This window comes from Diadema setosum, unplaced genomic scaffold (assembly GCF_964275005.1).
Source record: "Diadema setosum unplaced genomic scaffold, eeDiaSeto1 scaffold_24, whole genome shotgun sequence".
Classification (NCBI taxonomy): Eukaryota; Metazoa; Echinodermata; class Echinoidea; order Diadematoida; family Diadematidae; genus Diadema; species Diadema setosum.
In genome coordinates this window covers 892,483-912,504 of record NW_027307651.1, presented here as the reverse complement: position 1 = coordinate 912,504, position 20,022 = coordinate 892,483, and the positions used below count along the sequence as shown (strand labels likewise).

Below are 20,022 nucleotides of genomic sequence, written 5' to 3'. Positions count from 1 at the left end.
TTACGCTAGAAAAAACTTGCTCTTACAGGTCTCAATGAAAGCACAAATATGAATCGGGTAGTTGCAACATTAGAGACACAGTAAGCATCAGCTTAAAATTCCGGATCTCCTGCCGCTTATAAGGGCTGGCATCCGCTAGGGCCCAAATAAGATTGGGAAAGATTGCGCTTAGGCAAATATGGTCAATTTGGCATTCTTTCCGCGTCAGGCGCGAACATTGTATGCGAATAATGGTCGTTCCTTGGGGCAGTATATCATTTTGTGTATTGATGAGAGACATGCCTGAGAATCAGTTGGAAAAGGGTGCAAAATGAAAATGCTGACGATAGCAGGACAGCGAGGGCACATCCGAAGATCACACTCAGAGGGATAAAACCATGGACTATAGAGGACAATCAGGATGGCATTCCGACAACCATTTTGATTAGCGGACAATAATGATCAGAAAATTATGCAAATTAATAAATTCTAACATTGGTCTTTTTCAGCTTATTATCATGCTTTCAACTAGTCGCATGGCTAGTTCCTCCTCCTCCTGGCATTGTAACCAGCCCCAGACTAACCACGCATCGGGGCATCCGTCATCTCCACAGAGAGCCAATCCTGATGGTTGCTGTGTCTCAATACTGACTTTAGATGTGTGTAACATTGATTGATTTAACAAGTGTAACGAATGAAACGATTTGCATAAAGTAGATGAGTAACAAACATGAAGGGAACTTAAACTTAGAAGAACTGAAGGGACCTGCTAAGAAAAAGTTCGAAAAGAATGCATGGTAACAAAGATGACATCCATGCATTCATGTATGATTATGCCAATCAAAGAGAACGAGGTCTGTACATGCACAGACCATGTAATTAGAGTGAAACATGCATTTACATAGGTTAGGAAATTGCCACGACTTATTCAAATGAATGTTAAGTGGTATATTTGTGAAATGTTATCGAAGTACTCTCATTTGATAATAATGTCATTTCTTATACACTCCGTTGTGTTGCGTATGCGGCATAGCAGATGTGCATAAGTATGAATGTAGAGAACCTAAGATTGCAGGTCAATGTCTGGTCAGTAACCAATATACCAATCGCCAATACTTATTGTGGGCATTGTCTTTAACATTTCACATTAGCAGTAGTCATACAACCATCTGTGATACTTTCCTCTTCCCATCACCTTCTCCCACACATATTAACAAATTGTGCTGTTTCGGTGACGCCATTTCTCCATGAGGAGACTATGATATTCAATTACGTCACACATGGACAACGGTATAAAAACATAGAAAATTCAAAATGTAGATTTTCCTAACATAATGAAATAACACTTGACTTTAAGTACCTCTTTCCGAAAACAAATAGATTATATTACCTTTAACATATATAAGTATCGAGAGGCGGAACTAATAATGTACATTGCAATAAAAACAAACAATAATTTTGTATAATTATATTCTCTGTATTGTTGTCCATTATTCACTTATCAAGCGACGACAGCATCGAAGTTTAAAAGATTTTGTCAGTTTTGAACAGATTGCCGGATTTCTACAAGCTTCGCTGATATGTTCAATTACATCGCTGCATTCACTGAATCGATATCATAAGTTCCAATCTCTTACAAAGACTACGCTTATGCCACTCAAAACTGTGTAGAGTTTTCTAAATCTACGCCAAAGTAAATGTAATCCTCTTTGATATACACAATAGTATGTCCAGCTTCCAAATGACATATATTTTGCTGAAAGATTCACCATCATCAAACCCAACTTAACTAATTTTCCACAGACTTCGATCGTTGACTAATTTTCTATATTCCCCCCCCCCCAGATTTATCATGGTATCTTTTGTACGAAAAAGTGAAGAGGCTCGAGCTGGTTCACTTTATTTACACGAATGAGACCTATATTACAGGCAAGTTCCATAAATCATTTTTCATTCTTCATCAAAACAAGAACAAGAACAAGAACAACAACAACAATTCTCAATGGAAGAATATCGGAAGTACTAAATTTAGTACTTTTCACTAAACCTCGTTAAACCACTTTTAAGGATCTTTTGTGAACATTGGCACAGTACATGATATATCCTATGGGTAGCTTGCGTTCCCATGAGATGTGTTTTCCCAGAGAAGCCAAACTCAAAGTGGGTGTACAGTTTCACAGAGAAATTGGTAATTACAAGTGTGCAACTTTCTAAACCTAGCCCTGTTCATCTGCCGGTGTGAAACCTATAAACTTAAATTACTCAGTCTGTGCTTTGAGCTGGGCAGCTTCAGGTTCCTCCTTCCTTCGAGCACGAACGGCTTCTGTTCTCCTCCTGTCCATACATCGGACACGGAAGGCGTACAATCCTTTTAAAATGACCTGAACCAACAGCACTGCAAACGTTATGCCTACCACGGTTGCGGCCGCAATGCTGGGGTAGTTTTCGAAGTCGAGTAAGTAATAGGTGAAGTGATTTCCGAACGGGTCCGTTCCTCCAGCTGCCCAGTAGATGGTGATGAAGAGCAGGTAGATGATCATGAACAAGGCTGGATAGACCGCGTGTACGAAGCGGACAATGATCAATGTGAGGAAGATTTCGATGAGGCAAACGACGTTGGGAAGGAGGTAGATGCTGACGTAAAGTAAGAGCGATACCTTTTCTGAATTGGCAAAATACAGCGGCCCCCAGTCGAAAGTGGTAACGATGATGGAAGGAGTGGCAGTGAGGTTAAAGAGACACCACTGGATCTGGTATCGAAATTTGTCTGGAAGTTAAACGAACGATATTTAAAAGAGAAAGAGAATAATCATGGTTAACACATTTAATGGTAACACGTAAAGCAAACAAACATGTAATCATTATACCATTTCAGCTAAAATCATCTTTTACCGATTGTGACCAGAAAATCACATTAAAACGCCCATGGAATCTTTGGTGACAATCCTAGCAAATTACGAATGGAAAGTATGATCGAACGTGAGGATTTACAGAAAATAACTAGAGCAATGATTGCAGTGCAAGTTAAAACAAAAATATTAATAATATGTACTTTATGGTCTTAGTGAGTGTATTTCCGAGAGCCACCAAAAGGGGGAAATCAGTCAGTGGCAGAATTCGTCATAATCAGTTCTGTCAATATGCTAAGTAGTCAGAAGGGTATAATGATAAGGTATTACAGAAAGGGTATGAAACATGTCACTATAATGTTTGGACATCATAACTTATCATTTGAGGCTTTGTTTTTATGCAAAGAATACTGTACCTTCAAGTGCTGCATTCTTTTTCCTGCTCTTCCTGAAGTCCACCACAGCATTAAAAAGGGCAAGGTATACATAACAGGTGGCGGAAGTATACGTCCAAGATTCGTAGTAGATGAGGAACTTCGGGCCCAGTGTCTTCGCTGCGAGTATGACGTAAGCTATCAAAAGAGCTATGAAATACGCGGCGAGAACAAACCTATAGAGGACGTACAAGCAGAAAGGAATTCTTGGCTGAAAGAAAGAAAGAAAGTAGAAAAAAAATGATGAGCAAAGATGTAAGGATTCAAATAGTGTACGGAACGGCTTATCACTGCAATTCGAACACGCCTTCCTGACCCGAGAAGTCCAGCGCGACTTTACCCAAGTAAGAGTTTTTACAGAATAATACATTATGAATGAAACTGAAATCTGGGAGGTGAAGTAAGGAGAGCACTTGAAAAATTCAAGATTGACCGTCAACTTTGGTCTGAAAGCGTTCTCACATAGAGAGAGAGAGAGAGAGAGAGAGAGAGGGGGGGGGGGAGGAGAATGGTTTACCACACACAGTAAAATCTTAAAGACAGTTTACTTAATGTTAAACACCCAGTGACGTAAGGAGAGAAGGTTGGCCCGATTGAAACGGTCTTCATTCGCTGCTTACTGTGATACATTCGGAAACCACGGCCTGTTATAGAGTAGAAAGGTGCACGTCATGAGTCCAATGTCCACAAGTCATTCAGTTCACGAGTCAAACAGAAAACGATTTCACCACCCACGAGTCACGCATTCCACGAACTCTCTACTGAGCAAATAGGACCCATAAGTTCGACAATACTAGACAGACAAGGTTAACGAGTCCGACGTTCCATTGTCGGTTTCATGGGGCTTTTGCCTATAGTGTCAAACTCGTGGGCCTTCTTTGCCTAGTGTCGAGCTTATGGGCTGTATGACTCATGGGATGTATGACTCATTGACCTTTTGTCGTGGGAGATTTTATTCGTGAGTGTCTCGCTCATGGGATGGGTGCACGTCACGAACCCATAACCAACGAGTCATGCCTATTGGTGTCGGTCTCGTGGCCTTTTTTTTTTGCCAATTGTGGGTGTCATGAGCATGTTTTGTGCAGTGTCTACAATCCGTCTCATGGACTTACTTTGCTATATATAATGTCGAACTCATAGGCTGTATGATCAAAATAAATTGTGGGATGTATAACTTGTGGGCTGCATAACTCGCGGGCTGTATGACTCAAGGACCTACATTCAATGTCGGTTTCGTGACTGGTGGGTGTCGGTCTCATGGGGTGACCCGCATGGGATGACCCCAAATGAAATTGCCGGTGTCACAGGCGATCCGTTCCGACAATGTCGATAAGTTCCGCCGGAACTAATCGGCGGACTTTGGCCAGTATATCGGATCCCCGGATCCAATCGGCGGGATGTTTGCCTCACCGCCGATACGATCCTCCACCGCCGATTCGATCTGGGTCTCTACCTTACAATGTATACAAAGTGGTAATGGGGAAACACTCCTTTCAGTAAAATGTACTCTTCCAGTCTCCCTCTACAGCCAATGAGCTTCTCCAAATCTCTCTAACCAGCCAACCGAACCTAGTTGCCAATTTCAGACCCGGACTACAAAACGATTCCCTTTTTTTCTCCCTTATCTGTGTGTGTGTTGTTGTTGTTGTTTTTTTTTTTTTTTTGGGGGGGGGGGCGGTCTATCTCTATTGGGGTATAAATGTCTTACACAGAGATTACTTCAAACATGCAAAGTATTCTAAAGGGATACCGTAATAGTTTTGGTTGAGATGGGCGATTGAAAATTTAACGTTTTGCAAGATAATTAGAAAGCACATTTGAAATTGAGAGCATACGATTCTAAGAGAAATTAAAAATACATTGTACAAAATCGGTTTGGACTAAAAAGATACATGTGTAGTGGGCAAATAAGGTGGGTCCATCCTTTAATTAGGGCCTCTTTGTTTATACATTGCGTATAAAAAAAAAAAACGCAACAAGATTTGATTCCAAATGTGTGAAGATTGTGTTAACTTTACACCAAAGTGAGTAGCAACATCTTAAAACCACATATGTCCTCTTTAAAATGATATCTTATTTATGGATACACGGTCATGGATGACTGAGTAATCATTTTTTTGTACAATGGGTCAAATTGGACTTGGGACCAAGTTTAGACACTGCAAGAATCAATGCACCTTATCAGAAATTAACTTAACAAATGGAATAATGAAATTAGTGTCTTCTTTCGGATATCTCTTTTTAACATTACATCCCATGTCCCTCAACATGGCCACCATTCCTTTCCACACAGAGATTAGCTCTTTTCTCCATCTAACGCACAGCCCTGCGAATCATTGGGGCTTGGTGGCGTAAAGCTTCAAACTCATCAGTGATTCTTTGTCTCAGAGTTGCAATGTAAGGTGGAAGGGTAATGAACACATATGTATCTATCTCTTGTAGGCCTATATAATTATGTATATTACTGTGCTATCCTAGCGAAGGCAACTGATCAGTCCTTTTGAGTATAGCTTTCAAACCGCTGTATGATGTTATATCATTTGATCGGTTAGTATAGTTAGCACTGGTTTATTAGTAGATTGAACGATGCTTGGGCTTAATAATTCGCTTTGTTTATCATACACAAAGCACATGTTCGCGATTTCATTTATAGATTCCCAACATGGGGAGAGATTTAAAGAAGAAATTTATAGGAAATAATATCATACAAATTGTCTGTTTTCCATCATTTAATGTTATTTTGAATACTTTCTGACATAAATCATGCAATAAAGTTGTCTCTGCTTGAATATAAGAATCTTTATTTTTACCAAATTTGAGCACTGGAAAAAGTTCGATGCGGCTACGAAAAGTGCCAAATCTGTGACGTCACCACGTGTGTATGCAACCCAGTGGGATTTACGTATCTATAGGCAAACTGTGTGCACTTTTCAGGAAATTGGTGTGTAATTTGTTGTCAATCTAGAATAAATCGTCGGCCAAAACTATATATTCACATCGTGAAATTATTTGTCTGTGTTCATTGGAATCATATTTTACACCCATAAATATACGGAAAAACAAAGTTTTAAAAGCACAAAACCTATCGTCAGCTCAAGATTCACGATTGCCGTGATCAGCTGTTCCTTCGTACAGTCACAATTTGCTGTTATTATTGACACAACAAATCGATCATTGTGGGGAAATTGTGTATAGCTGAGGTAATCTTACATACTCACGACGGATGATAACTAAGTCAAAGAGCTGTAATTGATTGGAAAGCATTTTTACACCCATAAATTTACGGAAATACGACGTTTGAAAAGCACAAAACCTACCGTAATATAATCTAAGACACGATCGCCAAAATAACAGTCATTTTTGCCGTAAGCGAAGGCGATTTGGTCTTTAGACGTAAGATTTTGGCCAACATTTGAGATTGACATCCCACTTTTCTGTTCAAAATTCCATATTTTGTAGGTTGTATTTCGAAATGTTGTTGATATCAGTCAGAAACTAGAAAATTTCCCCTACAACGTGATACCAAAATGTCAATTTGGTCCCTGAGGTAGGTCATTTTTTGACCTTTTTCGGGCTGTAGCGCGAAATCACATTTGCCGAGAAGTTTCGGGTTTTGCCAGAGCGGGTCTCATATAGCCGTACGGCAAATCAGCTCATACACATTAGGTGACGTCGCTCAAATCCGATGTTTCTTGTAGCGAACGGAGCTACGTGGTCATAGATATTGGGTGTTTTTTCAATCTCAAACAAAGTTTGGGGGTAAAGTTATATCGTCTAAAAGATATCCAGTTTTGTTAACTAGCTTCTTAGCTTTCCGTAGATATCAAACTTGTCATATTTCTAGATTCTCTATAAATTTCTGCTTTAAGAAAGTATATTCATTTGCATTGTCAATTATAGAAGACACCAAGACTTCTGTCAAGTGGATGGACCCCAGCGCACTGCACATGCTGTATACATGTCAGAGCTTCTGTGGGAAAGGGACACGGACTTGCTACGCTCTGCGTCGGACAGTGTTGCGTTGCCTTTTTGTAGTTGGTTTTAGTGTTGCATCTTGCTATTTTTAAATGTTGCTTTGTTATAGTCACTTTTAACCGTTTGCTTTAGATTCGTTGCGTTGCTTTTAAGAGGTGTTGTTGCATTGCCTCTTGTTGCTTTTAGTGTGCTTTTTTGTTATTAGTTGTTTTAAATTTGCTATAAGTTGCTTTTCGTTGTTTTAAATTCGAGTATAATCTTTGAGTATTCCTTCTTTTCCCAGTCCTTATTAAATAGAACCAGGTGACTGATTTTGTCTAATTGAGTCTGAGCTAGTGTAGGTCAACACTGACTGGACGTGTCCAGCCGGTCACATATGTTAAGGATAATATTATTCCCCTTGCCTTCTGAAAGAGAGAAGTCGAGTGTTCTTTTGTTATGCGAGAAAAGTGAAAATAAGGTGAATTTTCTTTATACTTTCTTTATACCGTTGTACTCATGTGAGATCACAAGCTATAGCAGTCTCTCATCCAGCCATGACTGAGCAGAAACTTTACAAATTCATAACTTTTGAACGGATTGTCGGATTTCCCTCAAACTCTCACTGATGTGTTCTACTAATATTGCTGCATTCACTCAACCCACTTACCATGTCTATGAAGGTGAACTTGTCCTGAAAGCAGAGTGCATGCAAAATATGGGGTATCTAAAACTCACGTAAATTTTTGACTTTTAATAATACCCCAACGTGAATATCCAAACAGTCCACCTGTGTCCGAAATCCGGTGTTCCAGATGTAGTACTCATTAAGTTTCATACATACATGTATATGCGTTTTAATGGAAAAGACATATAATTACATGCAAATGTAAAAGGTGTGAAGTCAATAGTGGCAATGGGATAGACAGAAATTAAAAGAGATAAGAAAATGAAAAACAGCTAGTAAACTACCTGTAACATGAATTGACAGGAAACAGACAGAAATATGGTTTAATGTGTCCCAAAATGGAATCTATATAGATAAAAATAAATAAATGAAATGAAATCCACATGCATAGCTCAATTTTGTTTGCAGACTAACCAACATTCTTTTTTTTAAAGTTATACAGCTGTACAATCATTTTCTTATCAGAACAAAGCTCATTGAAAAAGCATGTTTATCCACGCTGTGCCCTCCCAGCAAAACCCCCCTCTCTCTTCCTTCCCACTTCAAGCAGTCTCTTATAAATGTATAACTACAGTATTATCATGCTCATCGTTGGACTACTAGTATTCTTTGAAGTTTTATGTAAACAAAGGCTAATCGCACCATACTGTCTGTGCAACGGCTCCAGATGATCGACTCGCACGTATGTGTGCGTGCTATTTAGCTAATACATTGCACAGTACAGTGGCGGATCCAGAGGGGGGCGCTACCGGCGCACGCCCCCCCCCCCCCTTTATTATCCGTGAAAAACAAAAGAAATTAAAAAGAAAAAAAAAATGAAATGAAACCGGAAGCGCCACCAGAAATATTAGTCACGCCCCCCCCCCTTTAGAGAATTCCTGGATCCGCCCCTACAGTAATTATCTATTTCTGCCCACCACTTGTACGAGGCTATAATATGATTCACTTTAAGGGAAATTATCAGAACGTAAAAATATGTTTGTCATTAATATCATTTAAGAAATGAGGAAATAGCTTGCTTAGATTTTTTTTCTTTTGGTTTGGTATCCACAATAAATATAGATATTATTTTGTTTTTAATGAACCCGGATAGGATCGGCGGTTGCGGAACGTTTCTGCGTACTGCCTATTGTGCGGTATATTCGTTCCGGCGGAATCAATCGACTTAATTCGGCCAGTATATCGGTTCCCCCGGAACCTGGAACGGATCGCCTGTGACACCGGTCAACGATTGTGTCCGCAGAAACGTAACGGTAACGATCAACCCCAGCCGAGAATCTTTGGCTGTGTGTCTGTTGTGTATACACGATTGATAGTTCAGTTCAGTTCACTTCACTTCAATTCAGTTCACTTCAGTTCATTTTATTTTTCTCCAACATAATCAGAAACATATATGCATAGTGTACGTGAAAGTAAAGAATTTCAACATAAGTAGTCGATAAAAGCGGGGGGGGGGGGGCTCATACAAATAAGCATTATAAATCAATCAGAGGATGGAGATGGGGGACCTATTAAAAAGCGAAGCTTCTAGATTGTGGGCCCCCAGTTGCAATATGCAATGCACTTACGAAAAGAAAGGAAGATATTCGTGGTCACCAAACCCAATAAGCCAGTTCACAGTTACAATCTGAGCATGTGCAGATAAAGGTCATTGCAGACCTTCTCTTGAAATGGATTTGCAACTGAGGTATTCAAAACCTAGATAGGTCTTCTTGACATCTGTGTTGTAAATGAACCAGGTGCAGATTGGTATTTACAGGTGAATGTGCATTCTTTTCAGCCACATTAACAAAAGCCATTCATGCAGCACTGACATGTAAACTATCACTAGCCCTTTAGGTCGCCCTATACTGCGGTTGCGCAACCATGCGTTTCCAGTTTCTAAAAAGACGCGCGCCACGTAAAATGCACACGAGTACGTGTACACAGGTGTGTACATACAGCTGTGTGTAATGCACGCATATGCTTGGAACAAGGAGGTGTTTCTCTCACCAACAAGGTTTGAGAAATAAAGTAACAACAGTCTCATTCCCTTTGATCCCATGTCTCATGCCGCTACTCAGAAATATTTGAAGTAATTATGTGCTAAACTGGAGCTGCCTCGCAGATAGGAAGACAATTGATTCATGTGGCATTGTATCATGACTCCTCACTCTCAAAGGAAGATATGTCTTTATGATGGTAATTGCTTTTCGCCGTCCCTTCTTAGAAAACAAGCGGCACATTAATATTACAGGCAGTCAGGGCTTTGGAAAGGGCTCTCGAAAGGGCTATGGAAAGGGCTATGGAAAGGGCTATCGAAAGTTGATAAACGCAGCCGACGAAAACAAGCGGCACATTAATAGTACAGGGAGTGGACAGGGCTTTCGAAAGGGCTGTAGCGGTTTTCTATATCTATGGCTGCGTTTATCAACTTTCCCCTGTTTAAACGGCTTTCGATAGCCCTTTCGATAGCCCTGGTGCCGAGAAAGGAGAGTTGATAAACGCACCCTTTCGTAAAGGCTTTCCTAAAGGCCTTTCAAAACAGCTTTGCGTTTATCAACTCGTAAAAAATCCTTGAAAGCTGTTTGGATAACCTGTTTCTACCGAGAAAAGGAGTTGATAAACGCACCCTATGTATCATATTGTCTGGCATTCTGGCTGTTGTAAATTACGCTGTCTGGCGGCCACTGTATTTTGTCAACATCCACGCGAGCTTTCTTTGTGCGCCGACACATGACAGGTGCGCACTACATTCTTCGCTTTTGTCATCGTGCCGAGGTACGCGTATTTCACATTCCAACGGTAGTGGGATTTTCATAAACACACCCCTTGTTTTGCTGTCACGGAAACAAGCTACCAATTAGTGACGAGCTATGCATCTTCATCAGCCAATTACCATTCTCAAAGCTCCTGTCCGTGACACGTTTTCTCCGACCACGCTGTTTCATTTTCCACGCTTCCTCACTTCACGATTAGCTTTCATCCCGAGAGCGCGTCCTAATCGTTGGAGTCACTCACGTCCGCATACTACGTCCGTATGTACTTCCCACGTCTTCTCGCGCTGACGATACCTCGCGCCGTGGACTGTCACTTCATACGGATTATACTCGATACGGATACACTTTCCCGGATTTCGTACTTCGCGACATTCGCTCCATTTTATACCGCGATTCGCCCTTTCTTCAGGCTACACTCCAACCTGGGGATCTTTACATCGCTACATTCAACGCGACCGGCGCCTCGTTACATCGCTGCATTCAACGCGATCTGAACGATCCAACGATCGCATGCGATCGGATTGAATTTTGATACGTTAGATCATTTTTTTTGTCACTTCAAACTCATCTGACGAACAGAATGATAATGAGACTTCATATCTATGCTATGAATATTGAAATTTAGATTTAATAACTTACCTAAAATGATGGTTATATGCAGCATGTGTGAACGGTTCACGAACGGTACATCGTCTTTCACGCCAGGCCATTTTCAATATCCGGGAGGTCACATGATCTGAATGCCCTTTCAAAAGGTCGCGCTGCTGTCGACCGTGCTGCTACCGCGCACCAACACTCAAGCAGCGCATCGCACGCACGCAAAAGATTTCCGCAGAGATCAAGGCGCCATTTTGAATTCTGCAACGATGAACCCCGGCGGTACCTGGGAATCCGCCAGAAAGTATCATTTTTTGATTCCACGGACTTATCACGAGGGCTCTCAATGGACTTACGAACCTTCTCTAATACAAGCATGCACTTGAGGTGAGTAACGTTTGGTAACGTGTACACTGTTTATATTAAGAACGTATAAATTTTCGTAAGTTTTGTAGTTGTGTTGTGGTTCCCCACTTTGAAGGTGCCCGCTCGCTGGTCAGACGCTGTATTCGCGTAGCGTATTAAAAGCGTCTGGTCGGGCTAATCAGGCCTGCAGACGATGGCCAAAAAGTGGCTTAAAAAAGACTCAACTGGCAACTATCGTATAACAAGCAAATTTTAACTTTTTTAAAAAGTATACATCCTGACAATATCCCACGTGAAATTTACCCAAAAAAATCTAATGGGAACATGCTCAAATGACGTCATCAAAATGGCCTCTTAAGAACTGCAATTTTGCCAGAGTAATTGTCACTTCGACATCTATAATAATAAAAATGGAATATTTCGGAAAGGAAGTAATTCTAGCTACAGTAATGCTATTTCTCATGTACCTCAGGTCATCAGCCATCAATTATGCTCATTTTCAGTTGAGCTGGTGAGTTGTACGCATACCAATAGCGTTTCTATAGCAACCTTACACTGACGTAGTAGAAATAAACAAAAAAATCATAATAATTTTCATAATTTTCATCTAATTTGTTGAAATATAATAAGAATTCCTAAATATATGTTTTATGATGTGTCTTGTTGGTTTCAGCGAAGTGCCGAACCAATTTCCGTCTTACTCATGTGTTGATACGGGGAAATATAGTCATTGCCATGGTAACGCTTTCATGAAAAAAAAAACCCTAAATGATAAAATGTAATTCTTTCTACGCAAATAGTTATAAATTAAGCTTAATAACTTTCAAATAAGTAGGTGCCCAGTAAACGTATCTAGTCACTAGATGACTCAACTCATTGTAAGGCTAACCATGATCACCAAAATTGTTTCCATGGCAACGAGAAAGAGCTTCGGAAGCAGGTTTACGCAATGGAATGAAAGTGCAATTTCAACATATCTGTCAAGTGTCATTTTGCTTGTGTATTCTGTTTATCAAAATATATTAATATGGACATGATGGATGTCACATTTGAGGTAAAGAACTATGTGACAATCTGTATTAATTGCATTGCATTTCTTGGAAACAATCGTGCCCTTGCTATAAGGCACGACAGCATGTACGTTTGAAACATATTATATATTCGCGTCATAGGATAATATATGTTTTCTATATTGCCAAGAGGATAAAGGGCATTTTGGGGACACACGGCACCGGGTCGCCCTTCAATAAGCACCCTCTTTATCATGTAGATCTTGTAAGGTAAATCTTCTTCTATCATTTCGATGACTTTTCATTGATGTAAGAGTATATTTGCTGCATTGCCGGACCTACTTTTAAAACCATTCACGTTAGAACAACTGTATTTGCGTTGCTAACATCCATATTTTGTAATAAAGGCCGTTAGCGTAGGTGTAAATTTAGACACCTCCCAAAAGCTTACCTTTGAATGTTCACCTTTTTGACAATGTAGTTATTGTAGAGCAATGCTTCCTCTAGTAATTGGTTGCATTTTTGGATACAAAAGTGCCTTTGCTATACGGCACGATGGAATTTCGAAAACATGTACGTTTGGAACATATTGTATTTGCGTTATATGATATTACAATGTTTTCTATATTGCGGTGAGGGTGGAGTATTTTTGGCACATCCCACAGGGTTGCCGTTTAATGCGCACCCTCTTCACTGTATAGATCTTGTAAAGTTAAGTCTCTTCTATCATTTCCATTGCTTTCCGTCGATGAAAATTGTATTTGCCGTATTGCCGGGACTACTTTTACAACCATTCACGCTAGAACAACGGTATTTGCGTTGCTAATATATGTGCTCTGTAACAAGAGGGCGTAAGCTTAGGTGTGAATTTAGACACTTCCCAATGGATTAATTTTAAATGTTCACCCTTTTGATAATGTATTTATTGTAGAGCAATGTCTCCTCTATTAATAAGTTGTATTTCTTGGACACAAAAGTGCCTTTGCTGTACGACACGATGGCATTTTGAAGACATACACGTTTGGAACATATGATATATTTGCATTATATGATTTCATATGTCTTATATATTGCCGTGAGGGTGGGATATTGTTTGGCACATACTACAGGGCTGCCATTTAATGTGCACCCTCTTCACTGCATAGATCTTGTAAAGTTAAACCTCTTCTATCATTTCCATGACTTTTCATTGTTAAAAAGTGTATTTGCTATATTGCCGGAACTGCTTTTAAAACCATCCACGCTATAGAACAACGATGTTTGTGTTGCTAATATCTATATTTTGTCTTAAGGGGGCTTGAGCGTAGGTGTACTTTGGACAATTCCCATGGGGTTGTCTTTTAACGTTCACCCTCTTGACGATATGGATATTGTAGAGCAATGTCTCCTCTATTAACTACAACGTATTTTTGAAAACAAAAGTGCCCTTGATTTACGGCACGATCGATGTTTGAAAACATGTATGTTTGGAACATATAGTGTATTCGCGTTCATGATATTCAATGTTTTCAATATTATTGTCATGAGGGTGGTGCACTTTGGGGGCACATCCCACAGGATTGGCATTTAATGTGCATCCTCCCACTAAATAGATATTTTTTGAAGCAATGCTTTTCCTATCATTTCCACGACATTCATTGATATAAAAGTGTGTAGCTGTATTGCTGCAACTACTTCTAAAACCATGCACGAAAGAACGTCGGTATTTGCGTTCATAGTATCCATGTGATGTAATTACGGGTCTTGAGCGGCGGTGTAATTCTGGAGATTTCCCAAGAGATTGCTTTTGAATGTTCACCCTTTTGACAATGTAGTTAATGTAGAGCATTTTTCTTTTTGTAATCATACTGCATTTCTTACAAACAAAAGGGCAATTGCTGTACAACCGTAACGATCGGGAAAATGTGAAGGCATGGGAAATTGAAACATATTTGTGTTATATGCTAGTGCATGTTTCTATATTGCCGTGGGGTTAGATGATTTTGAACACATCCCACTCGGTTGCCGTTGAATGTGCACCCCTGTGACTATATGATGATTGCAAAGCAGTGTCTCTACCATTCAAAAATCATGAAAAGTAAAGTGTCTTTACTTGCCACTCGGCAAAACGACTTTACATGCATGTACAAGTGAGTTTGCTTTGGCATAAATGCATGTTTTGTTAATCTGTTTCAGGACCACTACGGTCAGGGTAGGGGTAATCTGGGCACTTCCCAAGGGCTTGACAAAATATATATTGTAGAGCAACGTGTCCTATATCACCTTAATAGCATTTCACGAACATAAAAGCGCATGTGCTACACAGGCAAAAGAGCTTTTCAGAGGTATGTAACCATGGAACATTTTTCTCTGTTGTATACTGCATGTTTTTCATCGCCTTTAGGATGCATGGAGTTACTTTGAGCACCTCTCCTAAGGTGGTCTTTGCAAGTGAACCCTTTGGACTGCATAGATATTGTAGATCAATGTTGTTATTTCATCTCTACCCCGGCAACTTTTATAGAAAAAAAAGTGTCTTGATATGGCAGGAATCCAGTTCAATACAATTCAATTTAATTTTTATTTCATTTTCAACAAGAACAGATCGAGACATCACTTTCTTTGTTAAAGAAAATGAGGTGCGTAAAACTATGTCGAATGAAAAGAATTTACAATGATTATAGCACCATACGATAATTATACATAAACGTAAAACTCAAGTGATAGTCATAAAACTCAAGGAACGTTTTTTTTTTTTTTTTTTTTTTTTAGACATGCACTTTTGGAACGACTGTAATTGCGTTGATATTTGCGTTACAAAGGGTCATGTATAGAGGCAATTAATGTGGGTACTTCCCATATAGCACGCTCCCTTCGAATGATAACCATTTTAACTATGTCAGTGTAAGTCAAAATTGCAGAGCAATATATCGTCTGTTGACTCCGTTGAATTTCATTTAATAAAAGTTTCTTTGCTAGAGGACCAAAGGGACTGTTTAAAGGCATGTACCCATAGAACATCATTATGTATTTGCGTTGGTACATGATTATTGCATGTCTTAGACTGCCTTTGGGTGGGATAATTTTGGGCGCTCTCCACGTAGTTGCCTTCGTATGTGAACCATTTTCACCCTACAGATATTGTAGAACAAAAATTCTTCTATATCTTCCACTGAATTTTAATGGAAATGAAACTAAAGGGACGTTATGCACAGAGTTTTTTCGCTTCAAACAGCTGTATTCACGTGTGTATAATTATGTTTTGTACCGAGCCGTGAGGGTATAGGGATGAATTCGGGTACCTTCCTACGAGTCGCTTTGACTGTGCACCACTTTTTAAAGATAATTATACACATTGTAGGAAAATGTCTCTGTTAATGCCAATTCTATTTCATGGAAATAAAAAAAGTCTTTGCTAGACAGCCAAACGACTTGAAAATAAAATCTCGTACGCTTAAAACAACGGAAATCGCGTTGGTTGATGCATGTTGTGTAAATGGTCGTGGGGATATATGATCGACTGGGGTGACTTTGGGCGCTACCTACAGGGTTTCCTTTGACTGTGCCATCTTCAATATCTCAAAACCCTCAAGGATGCAAGAGATGAATCATCAAGATTCGAGCAAACCACCCTCCAAATAGAGTTAATTCATTACAAATTTAGACAAATTATAGATGTTGACACTTGTTTAATTTCGTACTTTTAAGCTATCATTATCTGTTGGATAACAAACTCTGATTTTTATGATATTATTCATGCTGGTTTACTAAGGCTGTAAAGTTTGTGTTTGGTGAAGAGAAACTGAAATATCATATTTGAACACTCTTGATATGCTCATATCGGGCACTTTGATGCATTAGAGTATTCCGTTGGCTCGGAACCCTTTGCATATTATGCAAGAGGCCGAGAGTATATACGTGGAAATATTTACATCGCACTAACTCACATTGCAAACATAGGTTTCAACATTTTCGGTGTTCCAATCTGAAACCTAGAAGCATTGTTTTCATGGAAACACTGTATTTTTATCATTATGGGAGCTAATTTGCATACTATGCAAATGAGGCCCAGACTATATGTACATGGAAATAGTTGCATCGCACTAACTGACATCGTAAACATAGATTTCAACACTTTCGGTGTTCCAGTCTTAATCCCAGAAGCATTGTTTTCATGGAAACACTGTATTTTTATCATTAGGCCTATGGGAGCTAATTTGCATATTATGCAAATGAGGCCCAGACTATGTACATGTCATGGCGAATGTTTGCATCGCACTAACTGACATTATAAACATAGGTTTCAACACTTTCGGTGTTCCAATCTAGAACCTAGAAGTATAGTTTTCATGGAAACACTGTATTTTTATCATAATGGGTGCTAATTTGCATATTATGGAAATTTAGCCACTATGCCCCACTGGATTTCTTGGGACTTTGAGTAAGGTGTTTGGGAGCCCATAACAAGTAGCACTGCAGTGGAATTTCCTACTGCAATTAGTATAGTGGGTGAAACCCTATTTTGACTGGACTAATGTGATCTATGACAAAATGTGTACAACGGTATCCAGTTTCTGTTAATAGTGCTTCATTTCTTTCAGAAGTACAGTATCTGTTGTAGTAGTCCATCGAGTATAATGAGCTTGCTTTGATATCGTACAGAAATCCATGCAAGACCCATTTCACCGACATTAATTTCAGTGAGATCAGTGTCAATTAGTGTTTCCAGTTTCACTTAGCAAGTCCTCGTGACTGAAACATAATAAAAAAAGTGAGATAGCGAGACTGAAACCAGTGAAGTGAAAATGAAACCAATGAGAAGTTTGGTGAAACACCCTACAGGACTGTAAGAAAGGAACAGCCATGAACTAACAAGGGGGCTGAGGTGGAGGAGGGTCTCGTCTAATATGAGAAATTAATCTTATGTTCTATGCCTAATTGGCTTGAAAAAATTTCAGATTGTCCTATGATTGTGCCAAATTCAAAACGAAAAACAACAAAAAATCCAGCTTGATACTGAGATGGAATATACATAATACACCACTTATAATGAAAATTGTGATATCTGGACAGCTGTGTTATAATGGCTACAGGCAAATTTGAGTGTAACCATGGTAGCTATGGTCTCTCACAGGTTAGGTCTCAACTCTAGTCTATTAAATTTACATACTTATGTAAATTTAGAATGGTGTTTATCGTTGAGAGGGTGTTGCGTTTTTTGTTTGAGAAAAAAAAAATTTCAGCATAAAGTTGCCATAGAAATGACCTAATTTGGGCTCAGATTTTTTGAAAAGAGGTCACAAATGGGCCCAATTTTGTTTGAAGAAAGGCAGGAAATAAATACATACACTGGCAACTTATCTAATGATTATAATGTCAGTTGTATAATGAACACTTGAGATATCCTAAAATTCTCATTGATTTATTTTGGTTTTGGGGTGGCCATATTGATGACGTCATTTGAGCATGTTCCGACGCAGAAATTTCGGGTAAATTTTACTGGTAAGTTTGTTAAGAAATATACTTTCAAAAAAATACACAATTTGTTTGTTATACGATAGTTGCCAGTTGACCCCCATAGGTCCCCCAAATTCAGCCTCAATCCGCAGGCCTAAATCACATCGCTGCTTCTGTCCTGCTAGCGCGTGGTCTGTGGTGTGCAGACTCTACCACAACCAGCTAGGGACCGTGCAGCTCTTCTATCCAGCGCTCCAGCTGTGGATCGACTCTACCCTCGCTTGTTCTAGCCGCGGCACTCGGAGGATACTCCACGCTGCCGCTGGATATTTTGTACATATTTCTATGGGACACTGTCGTCTTCGGACACCCTAAGTGCATTCGGAGTTAGTCCATATTATTTCATATCAGTTCGGGAAGTGCAATACCCATTACAAGGACACTGTTCACCTCTACTGGTGCCCTGGTGCATTCTACACTACTGATACGGTCGTCTACCACTCCTGCTGGTGGTGCCCTCAGCTCTGTTGTCCTGTTAGCCATTCGGTGAGTAATTGTTAGGTATTTCATTATAGGCCCACACCATAAATACCTACAGGGCTATGGAAAGGGCTTTCGAAAGGGCTATGGAAAGGGCTTTCGAAAGGGCTATGGAAAGGGCTATCGAAAGGGCTTTCGAAAGTCGTTTGGGGAAAGTTGATAAACGCAGCCTAATTAAGACACACCGAAGTACGAATAAGAACATAACAAATGCAACAGTACAACGAAAATCGGGACGGGTGTCAATGAAGCAGAAAAGAAAGAAGAAAGGGAGAGAGAAAAGACATGGTGTTAGAGGCATTCAAATGCACGGGGCATTATCTTTAATCCGAAACATTAACATATGGCCCAATGACAATAATACTGATTATATCAATCCATGAGATTCACCCATACATTTAACTTATATGACAGGAACAATATCTGCTTCCGTTTCCATTTACATGATGCAGCTAATGATGGGGCATTTTTAATATTGTCACTTAATGCATTTCACAATCTTGGCCCGTCATAAGAAATGAATGTCTTTTGTGCTAACATGGACCTGAGCAAAGGTAGATGATATTCTGCAGATCGTCTGGTGGGGTATTTATGAAAGAATAAATTTTCATGAAACATGATTGGTAAATGAAGCAGGTAAGGTCCCGTCTTTTAATTTAAACATGAACTGACCAAATTGGAAATAATAAAAATCTTTTAGTTTAAGCAATTTATTTTCAAAAAATGATGCATCTGTGTGAGATCTTATATAAGAGTTGAAAATAACACTGAGTGCTTTTTTTTATAAAAACATATATATTTTCTATAAAACATATTTTGATTGGCGTTGTCCTAAGCCAATAAACAGTAATGAAAATGAGGCAATATCAGAGAGGAGGATAAGATAAGCAGCGGAGTAATTGGGAGGAGAAACTTTACTCTGTTAATAACATCAGCACTCCCAGATATAATTCTGGAGATGTTATCAACATGACATTTCCAAGACAGTTTGTTATCACCAATAATCCCTCAACACTAGATAAGGGGAGCATTTTCTACCAAAATCTCAACAAAAACAGTATTTGTTGGGAAAGAAGATAATATTATTTAACGTTATATTTGATTTCTGAAAATTAAGGGGTAACTAATAAGCTCTTATCCATTGTAATATCTTAACTTATTCCTCGTTTATTGTTTCCACAAGTATATGAGCATTAAGACGTGAGAAAAAGAACTGGATTCATCAGTAAAATGAATGAAAGACACAATATCAGAAGATTTACTGAAGTCATGTACATACAGTATGAATAACAGTGGACCTAACGGACTGCCGTGCAAAACTCCACCTCTGCCCACAGTGCACATTTTATAACTCAGACATATTCCCATTTAAAGACGAAATCCGGTCCAAATATTAGATAGTCTTACGAG

General features: G+C 39.3%; 1 protein-coding gene across 1 annotated transcript; it reads right to left on the bottom strand.

Annotated features, from left to right (window-relative positions):
- Nucleotides 1-2,237: 2,237 nt before the first annotated feature.
- LOC140245725 (protein rolling stone-like) lies at nt 2,238-18,615 on the bottom strand. The gene is made up of 3 exons (XM_072325259.1): nt 18,523-18,615; nt 3,245-3,473; nt 2,238-2,746 (listed from the first exon to the last, which is right to left on the bottom strand). The coding sequence occupies exons 1-3, from the start codon at nt 18,613-18,615 to the stop codon at nt 2,238-2,240; spliced, it is 831 nt and encodes a 276-aa protein (XP_072181360.1).
- Between the last annotated feature and the right edge of the window lie 1,407 nt (nt 18,616-20,022).